Source organism: Mustela nigripes, chromosome 13 (assembly GCF_022355385.1).
Source record: "Mustela nigripes isolate SB6536 chromosome 13, MUSNIG.SB6536, whole genome shotgun sequence".
Classification (NCBI taxonomy): Eukaryota; Metazoa; Chordata; class Mammalia; order Carnivora; family Mustelidae; genus Mustela; species Mustela nigripes.
In genome coordinates, this window is record NC_081569.1 from 113,494,631 (window position 1) to 113,504,630 (window position 10,000).

General features: G+C 53.3%; 1 protein-coding gene across 1 annotated transcript; it reads right to left on the reverse strand.

The window, feature by feature from the left end:
* Positions 1–1,345: 1,345 nt before the first annotated feature.
* Positions 1,346–6,826, reverse strand: ZFP36L1 (ZFP36 ring finger protein like 1). The gene is made up of 2 exons (XM_059373465.1): positions 6,612–6,826; positions 1,346–4,147 (listed from the first exon to the last, which is right to left on the reverse strand). Exons 1-2 carry the CDS (start codon positions 6,666–6,668, stop codon positions 3,188–3,190), a joined length of 1,017 nt encoding a protein of 338 aa, XP_059229448.1. The 5' UTR covers positions 6,669–6,826; the 3' UTR covers positions 1,346–3,187.
* Between the last annotated feature and the right edge of the window lie 3,174 nt (positions 6,827–10,000).

A 10,000-nucleotide genomic window follows, 5' to 3' on the forward strand; every position in this document is an offset into this window, starting at 1 on the left:
CCGGAAACCCAACCAGTGTCACCATGAACTGAAGAAATAGAAATATGTCTGCCATAGGCTCATCTATGCTTCCCTGGAATGAGTTCAAGGTAAACAATTAAATCACCACCCAACACACACACACACACACACACACACACACACACACACACACACACACCTCATTCCCTCCTTCAGGGACAAGCAGCCTAGATTCACTCTAGTCCCAAGGAGGGCTGCTTTCCCCCTACCTCCACCAGCATCCCGGGCCCTAGGAAAGGTAACTGACCTTTTTTCTCCCTCATGCATCTGCTCTGCAGCAGGAGCCTGCTCGCCAGGAAAGCAAAAGTGGACAGGGTAGGTTAGGTCATCCCAAGCCTCAAGGACAGCCCAGCCAATGTCTGCAGCAGACCCAACTGCCTTTGGGAGAGGCCTGGTGGCATCAAAGTGGAAATTCAACTTACTTTGCCCCAACCCCACCACTTACTGAGTGCAAGGAACCAAAGGCTGCCTCCAAAAGCAAAATCCATCCCTGCCTCTCCAAAAAGAACTGCTCTTTAAGAACCAGACTCAGGGTCTTTGTTAGGATCCAGCCCAGCTGGCAGGCAAAACATCCGCTTCAAAGTGGTCCTCTGGCCTTGGCTGCAGTGCTTCTAGCCCAGGGGCCCCTGCTCTCCCCAAGATGACAAGCCACCTATTCTGTACAGCATCAGGGGTATAGCAAGACTCAGGTGGTGGGAACTCCTGAAGACTTCCTGTTATGATTGATGGGTTTAACAGCCACTTCCCCCTCCAAATACAGAATTGCATGTCAGCTCCTGGGAGAACCACCCCCATCCCCAGGCCTCTGCTTTGGGCCCCCGACCATCCCACATGCTCCTCCCCAAGCCCCCAGTACTTCCCCCTGCCCCCCCCCCCCCCCACCATAGGTGTTGAGAGCCTTCAGTTTCAGGTCAATTTCATGTGGTGGAAATGAGCCTAGAACACTCAAAAGAACTCAAACACAAACTGGCTGGAGTCCCATGTGCTAGGTTCCCCTTGCACCATTTTGACACTCCAGGCACCACCCAAGGAATGAAGACCACTGCGTGGGCCTCAAGCTTTTCTGAGGCCCTCCAAAGCAACCCACCAAGGCTGGTCCCTGTCAAGAACCAATACACCAGGAGGCTAACAGAGAAATCTGGGCTCCTTTGCAATAAATTTCCATCCCATCCCCTCTCTGCTGAAACTCCCTGCATCAACAGGCATAGGTTGAGTGCTGAGGAGGAAGAAAAAAAGCAACCAGGGGCCCTCCTCCTCCGGAGCACCTGCATCCCATACATAGGACAAACCTACAGACAGAGTAAAACCAGCTTCACCATTCGTGTTTCTTGAAAAAAAACGGGGTTTATTGATTTTTAAACTGCAAATAGTCGTTACAAAAAGTTTTTTTTTCTTTTAAATAAATTCACACAAAGAAAGAAATAGAAAGCGACGGTAGTGACCAGCAAGAGGAATAATAATTACATTCATCTTAATGTGTGTGCCAGTTCTGTTTGCATTAACCTTGGAAACTCCAAACCTGGAATCCAGAACCTCAAATCTGCAGTCGGAATGTCTTGAGATGGGCACGTGGAAGTCAAAGGGTTTCTTTTTTTTTTTTTTTTCCCTTTTAGAAGCCATACCTAAAAGTTGTTTTCCTTCTGTACTGTCACAGAACTTTGACATACATTCTCAGTCCTAGCTGTGAAAAGGCCTAAAGAAGAAGAAACTCAATTTGCAGTCCAACACAAAGGGGGGAAATTTCTAAAATAAATAATCCAACAGTTTTTTGCATTTTTTTAAATTAATTTTTCATTTTTTTAAAATAAAATAACCAAAAAAAGTGTAAAGTTACAAAAAAATGTCGTTGAAGAATAATATATTAAAACTGTGGAAAAAAAAGGAAAAAGACACGTCACAAAATTTTAAGATTAATATGAAGATCATAATTTAACATAAAAGAATATATTCTATGGATTTGTCATCCCGATAAATATGAACAAAATTAACAAAAAAAAAGCATAGTTTTGGCAATAAATACGTTTTGATAAGTTAAATAAGCTTTTTTATATTGATGTGCAGTGACAAGCAAAATTTTTGCTCTCCAATTTCTGAAAGTTATATGAAGTTTAAAACCCAGGGAAAAAAGCATGGCGTGAGTGCTCTAAGGATAGACCTACGGTATTCTAGAGCAAAAACCATTAAAGCTACTTCTACAGGAAATCGTTTTACACAGATATTGTATGTGGAATGAATACCATTAACTGCTCACCCCTTACATGTTTTTTTAGCTTTTCTCTCATTTTTTTGTTATTTTTTTTGTTTAAAGATGTCACATATGAACTGGGGAACTTTAGCACCAAAATCAAGTCTCTCATAGTCCATCTAGCTTCCCCATCCTCCCCACTTAAAAAAAAAAAATAGAAAAAAAAAGAAAAAAATTAAATCACAAAGTCCCACTTATATCACAATCTTCATCCACTTTTTCAGTCTTCCTTCCTGTAGACCTACACGAACCCAGGCAAGATTAGTCAACAGAGGTTCAGGTCGGGAAGAAAAAGGTTTTGAATGTCAAGATAGGTTTCCCCAAAAACCCAAGTCTGGCAACAACTCTCCCGAAAGGGGTGTGGGGGTCATGGGGAGAGGGAGGAGGAAGTGTGTGGGAGGCTGAAGTAAGGGAAGGTGCAGTTGGGCCGCCAGTGGAGGGAGCTGCTGGTTCTGGGTCCCCTCCCCCTCCCCATGGGCAGAGGCTCCGGGAGGCCCACGGGTGCCCTCTGGCGCTGAAGAGGTAATGTAGTCACAGTGACAAAGTTAGATTACAAGGCACTAAATTGCTTCTGTAAACTGTTACTGCTTTTTCTTTTGTGATTTGGCACTTAAGGCTTAAGCCGAGGGGGGAAAAGGCATCTACTGACAAATATGGGACTTGTCTGTTATGCGTGGTAAGTGGGCTATAAAATCGAGGAGAGGGGGGTTTCAAGCCAGAGGAAGCTACTGACAAATTGACTTGTCCTTATGTTAGGGGGGAGGGTTAGGGGTGGGGGAGGGGGGCATTCCAAGGTTCTGGGGGAAGGGGTTGAGCTTAACCTTGTTAATGCAGGGGTTGTAGGGAATCAGATGGGTAGGGAGGTGAGGGGAAGAAGGATGGGCAGGGTGGAGTAGGCAGGGGGTCCCTCCCTACCCTGGTTTAGTCATCTGAGATGGAAAGTCTGCTGAAAATGGGCAGGCGTCTTGAGTTGTCCAAGGTGGGGGAATCAGAGCCACTGTGGCTGCTGCTGGAGCTGCTCTGAGAGCCCTCCTGGTCCGAGAGAGAATCCTGAGGGCTGGGGGGAGAGTCAAACATGTGAGGGGACTCGGACATGGGCCGGAAGAGGAAGGTGGTTGGGGAGCCACCCCCAGGCAGCCCCATGCTAGGGGCAAAGAGGCTTGCCAGCTCCTGGCTGGAGAAAGCAAAGGGGTTATTGGTGCCATCTGGCAGGGTGGGTGAGCCCAGGAGGTCATCGGCGCTCAGGATGGGGGGTGGGGTGATGGACGTGGGGCTGTCCAGCAGCCCCGTGGCAGCGGCGGTGGCAGCGGCACTAGGAAACCCAGCAAAGCTAAAGCTATGCTGGAGGCGGGGACGGTCAGCGGAGAGGTCCCGGGCCCCCGCCAGGGCGCGGCGCTCCTCGGCGTTGTGGATGAAGTGGCAGCGGGGCCCATATGGGCAAAAGCCGATGGTGTGGAAGGTGCGGCACAGCTCCGTCTTGTACTTGGGGTGACGGGTCAGACTTCGGAGCTCGTGGATGCCATGAGCGAACTGGCACTTGTCCCCGTACTTACAGGCGCCGTTCTCCTCGAAGGGACGGCACAGCTCCGTCTTGTAGCGGCTGGAGTTGACCTGGCCGCTCCCCGGCTGCTTCTGGGTGGGCAGCAGCCGCTCGCCCCCTTCTGAGAAAGAGCGGTCTCGGAAACGGCTGTCCCGAGAGCTCAGAGCTGGGGCTGGCTCGCCCTTGAGACTGCTGAGGAGCTGGTTCTGGTGGAACTTGGAGCTGGGCAGAGTGACCGAGTGCCTCCGGGGGAAGCCCCCACCGGCAGGGGTGCCCACCGCCTTCCTGTCCAGCAAGCAGCCCCCTGCACTGGGAGTACTGTAGTTGAGCATCTTGTTACCCTGGAGGGAAGAGAGGGGAGAGTGAGTGTGGTCAGTGACAAAGGCCATCCACCAGGGCTGAGAAAGGGACCACTAAGGGCATCCCCCTCCACCAGCAGAAATGCCCCTAATGTCTCTAAGGAACCATCGCTAACTCTGTCCTAGCAAGCCCCTCCCACTCTTCCTCCCACAGACTAGCCACCTACCTTTACTTTGGCCCCATACAGAAGAAACCACAAAATCGCAACCACTATGAAATTGTTACACACTCACCCTACTCCCTGCACACCCCTGGAACGTGCCTCCGTATCCTGTCCCCAAAGGTACCACGCTGATCCACAAAATCTAACTTCTTTACCTCCCCAATAGATTCCTCAGCTCAAAATATCTCACACAACTCAGACTTCTCTAGACTCCCCTTTCCCCCTAACAGGTAAACCTCAGGACACTAGGAGTACCTCCCTTTTAATCAATCCCTCCTTCACTGACACTAGACACTACACACCCCACACACACACACACACACACACACACACACACGACCTGGTCTAAGACTCTCAACTTCCTTCTTCAGAAGTGTTCCCTTCCTTTGGCAACAGGTTTCCAGACAGCCTTTGCTTTATCTTGCTGAGAGGAGGGGGAGTGGAAGCGGGCAGGAAAAATCCTAGGTCAGGGTGGGGGGTCCCCGCCAGGAGAACGATGGGTTTCCTAAAACAAAATTCACTGCCCCATGCTTGGGAAGGGGTGTCTTCTACAATGATCTCCCCACCATTCTCAGCCCACCCCACCCCACCCCCTCCACTGGGAAGATGCCTTTGCAGTTAGTCTTCTGGCTGCAAAGGCAGGGGTGGATAAGAGCGCAAGTGTTTAATCTTTAACGCAAAGCTGCAGGTGGGAAGGAAAAGGAAGGCACCACATCCCCCACCCGCCTCCTAGTCAATAGTGGATTTGGGGGGAGGGAAGCAGTGCCACCACAAACAGGTTTCTGTTCCAATGGGCCCCTGGTCACCTGCCCAATCTGTACCGAAGATTTGGAAAGGGTGCAAGCCGGGGATCTGGGAGTTGGCTCCCAGCCCATGTGGGTGTCATTGTACAAATTCTAAAGTTGGTCCCTTAGGATCAGCTACAGGGGATCGGGAATCTGTAACAGCAACCACCCCACGGAGCGGATTACAGGAACCAAGTTGAGAGCCGGTTCCCAACAATAAGGTTCATTTAAAAAGTCCTGCAGGGAGGGGGGGGTGTTGCAGAGGGCGAGAAAAAAAAAAGAAATAGATCAAAGAGCGAGAAAGCCGGGAAAAGAAGGAAGTGCTGGAAAGCTCAGGGAGCCGCCAGGGCAACTGGAGTCTGGGAAAGCACAAGGAGGGAAGGAAGCTGAAATTCAAACTTTTTTGATGTTGCTCTTCAGCTCCTCGGCGTCCCTGCACCCCAGCCCTGCAGCCCTGGGGCCCTGGCAGCTGGGCCAACTGGAGAAGCAAGCTGAGAAAAGAGAGCGACATGACCCGACGTGTTTAAAAGAAGGCAAAACACTTTAGCAATTAAAAGTAGCCTAGCAGCTCCCTGCTTTCAAATTGGGGAGAGGGGGCAAAATTAATTTAACATCCATAGGCTTTTGCTATATACACTTAAACCGCACTCCTGGGACATTTAGTGTTTAAAACCTGCTATTTTTTTTTTTCTCCCACACCGGCTGGCAAGCTATACCACTTAAGGAGGCCCCATTAAATCCTTCCTCACAGAGCCCCTTGAGCTCATCAGGCCGGCATTTTGTTGTCGAGTTCCCCCACTCCCTTGGAAAACAGGTAAGCGGGTCAACCCCAGTCCCATTTTCACCCCATAGTTTTCAGCACCCCAAAGGCTATCACAGAAGGAAGCCTGACCGCGCTGGGGCAAACTGAAGCCCCACTGCAAACCCGTTTTGCAACATCCTTTTGAATCACAACTCTTGGCCTTTTTCTCGCACATTCCCAGCCCTTCCACATCAGAGGGGGAAATCTCCCAGCAAAACGTCCTCCCGAGACTCAACTTCCCCCAAAGGGCGCCCCTGCTGACCCCACAGGCTTGACAGTGTGGCTGGAGAGACTCGAACCCCCTTCCGGCGGCGGCGAGACCCGGAGCGCGACCCGAGCAGATCAGCGAAACCCGGTTTAAGCAGCCCATTAGGGACAACAGAACCACCCCAAGACTGCCCCAGTCCGCCAACGCCCCCGCGCCCCCCGGGCAACCCCGCCACTCCAACTTCGCCCCCCAAATCTCTGGTCTCCCAAATTCCTATGCAGTAGCCGGGAAGACCTGATGAAACTCGGGGTGGAAAGAGGAGAGCCAAATTCCTTTAAACTGGGGCGGGGGGGGGGGGCGAGGCAGAAAAAAGACCCATCGCGCCTCCCCTCCTCTCTTCCCTGCCTACCAAGACCTGAACGTTTAGGGGTTCTTTCTTTAAGCAAAAAAGAAAACTTTGAGAAGCAAATCCTCCGCCCCACTCTACCTTGCATAAAACTTCGCTCAAGTCGAAGATGGTGGCAGACACGAGGGTGGTGGTCATCCTGGGCGCTCGCACGGGGGCAGGGACGGGTTCTGGTGTGTCGCGAAGGTCTCGGTGCGGGGAAGGCGCAGCCTCCGGCTCTCCGGTCTGGAGTCCCACACGCCTGCTCCCGGCGCCCCTCGCCTTTCTGACTCTCCCCGCCGCGGCGCGCGAAGCCCAATTTATAAAGTTCAGATTTGGTGGGCCGGGGGAGGAGGAGCTTTAAACTTATTTAAATGAGGAAGAGGAGGGAAAAAAAAGTTGATTGACACTGAAGTTGAATCAGCCATGCGGTCAAACTCGGGGAAGGAAAAAAAAAAACTTTCAAAAGGAAGAAGGGGGAGGGGAAACGAGGAAAGAAGCCCAAGGGAAAAAAAAAAAAAAAAACCGACTGGGAGTCGCACACAACTTTTTTTTCTTAAAGAGGAAAAGTTTCGAGTCCGCTCGCTCGGCTACCCGGCGCTTGGGGCGCCCCTCTCTGGGGCCGCGCTGCGCGAGGGGGAGGGGCGCGCCCCCCCTTTGTCAGGCTGCGAGCGCGGCTCTGTGACATCACTCATTCCACCCTCTTCGGGGTTCTTGTTGTTGTGTTGTTTTTTTGTCGGGCAGGAAGGCGGGCTCGACTTTCTCTTTTTGCAAGCGGGAGCAGAAGGCCGTCCTTAGAGCCCGGGCTGCGGTTTCCATCTTGAGCAGATCTCCCCCGAAACTTCTCCAAGTGCCCCCCATAACTTACTTGTTTCCCGAGTTCTCGTCTTCATTCGGCTGTCTTCCCCAACCGGGCAGGGCCAGGAGATCGGGAATTGGGGACGCAGAAAGCATTCAGGTCTAGGGGTTTTGGGGTGTTGTTGGTGGTGGTGGTAGTTTTTTGGTCCTCAGCTGGACGGGGCGGAGGTAGAGTGGTGGGGGAAACTAGGGAGACTTTTTCCCCGGGGAGGATCCGGCCCCGCGGGGCGAGCGCAGCAAGATTTCGCGCGCCGCACGCGTCTACACTCTCCTGCGCTTTGCAGCAGGACCGCGGGAGGGGGAGCCGCAGAAAAGCCCACCACCCGGGAGGATTGGTTGTTTGTTTAACAGGCCTGGAGTGGGATTTATTTCACGCACCCAACCTTAAAAGTTTTTCATAAAGAAAACCCGAACCCTCGTGAATGCCCTTTCCAGTCCGCCCTCCTCCCGCCCAATTAAAAAAAAAAAAAAATCATTAACGCACCAATTTCCACGCGCGCTCTGAACTAGGGGGCACACACACACACACACACACACACCCCTAGACACTTGAACAATGAAAAAAAGTTACTTTGGCAAGAATGAAGGTAAAGAAATGGGGGAGGCGACACTTTTAACTTCTTGTTGCTTCTCCCCCGCCCCCACGGGAACGGAACATATGGCTTGTCACGCTGCGCTGTTTTGGCGGGGGTGGGGGGAGGACGGTAGTAGCAGATCCTCGAAACCGAAAGCCCCCTCCCCAATGGATTACTCCTTTTAAGACTGTGATATATTTACTGTTAGGTTCGCATGCCCCTCCATCCACCCCAATACAAAGTTGTTAACGTGTCGCCCACGGCCCCCGCCCCGGTGCTGGAGCGAAGACCCAGGCGGAAATCGCGGGGCTATGTTTCTTTCCTATTTCCCCGCGTGCCGGCCGCCTCCTCAGCCCTCGCACGTTTCTTCCCAGCACTCGAGGCCGCCCGGTCTGTTATGAAACCCCGAGCGCTGAGTGGCTAAGAGCGGGTTCCATTGCGATGTAATTAGGTCACCCCATTATGAGCACGTTTCTTTGGAAAGGACAGGGCGGGCGGAGCAGAGCGCTGGAGTCGCGCTCTCACCACCACCACCCACCCACCCACACACGCATTTTTATTACATTTCTGATGTATTCGTCAACCTCCGAGCGGACCCAGGGAAACCTTCCAAATCACAACGAAAGGAACCGGTTGTTTTTCATCTTTCAGAAACACACAACAACTGCTGCAGCCACGAATCTACGCGATCCTAGCCGGGTCTGCTGTTATATGGTCCCTCTGACTTAAACTGATGACGGCCCCCATTTTTGACCTGGATGCTGCCCCTCGCCTTTCCTTCTGCTGCTGTCCAGCCTCCTGTTGCTTCCCCACCACCACCACCACCACGCCCCGTTCCCATTTTTCAGCTTTTCTTGAAATCTGGCAAGCGCCAGAAAGGGAAATAACTTCCATCCACCTTAATTTAAATCATTCAAGTGTAAGTTTCTTTCTTAAAGGAGTGTTTGCTCGCTCCTTTCCCCATGCTCCCCCTCCAAGTCGGGGAGGGGGGGCGTCGAGCAGTTTCTTGGTGATGAGGTAATGAGTTCCAGATTTCAGGACAGAGCAGGCTGCGCGTTAAAACCACAAGGTTAGTCTGCGTCCTGATGTGAAGCTATTTCGTCTTTTTATCTCCCTCCCCCTCCCACCTCCAAAAAAGGCCCATTGGTCTTTAACTCTGGAGGGTTCGCGAAGCTCTGCTGGGGGAACGGAGGAGGGGTGGAGAAGCGAGGGAGAAGGGGGCCCCGGAGCGGGTGGGGCCGCCTTCCCGGCCCCCGGCCCGGCCCGCACCCGCTGTCCCCCTGCGGCTGCAGGGCCAGCCAAGAAGTATCGTCACGTTGCCCGGCGCCGCAAGCTAGCGAAAAAGTCTTTATTCGTTTTTTTTTTTTTTTCTTTTTCTCCCCCCACCCCCAAAGAGATCGCCGATTCCTCGAATTTCCTCCGCTTTTCCAACTCCCGGCCGCCGCTCCCCTCCCCCGCTCCCGGGGCGCGGGCTCGGCGGGGCGGCGGCCTGGCCCGCTCGCTCCGGAGTTGTTTACCGGCCCCGCCGACCCACCGAGTTTGTTCCAGCTCCCAGAGCCTGTCTCTATAATTAAACTTTTTTAATTGTCGGGTTGAAACGTCATTTCGGGGACTTTCCAAGGGTGAGGGAGCCGCGGGGAGGGAGCGAGCCTCCTTAACCCTTCGCTGACCCGGCGGGCCGGGGAGCCGCGTCCAGCCGGGCCGAAGTGGGCTGGGAGTCTGGGGACCGGAGTCGGCCCGCCCCGGCCGGACGTGCTGTGCAGGTGCCCGAAGGCAGCGAGGATGGCCGCCAGCCCCGACCGCGGCAGGAAGCCCTGCGAGAGCCGTGCGCCGCCCTCCCCGCCTCCTTTGCGAGGCAGTAGGCGCTCGGGTTCCTAACTCGCGCCGGGTCTGGAGAGGCCGCCCCTTCACCTGCACTGCCGCTTCCGACCGGGAGGCGGTCGCCCGGGTCCTCCGTTTCAGGCCCGACTTCCGGGCCCTCCTGGCTCCCTTGCAGCCGATATCCTCGCGAGGAAGGCCTAGCCAGGTACTTTTGGCTTGGAGGTGTTAGGTTGCGTT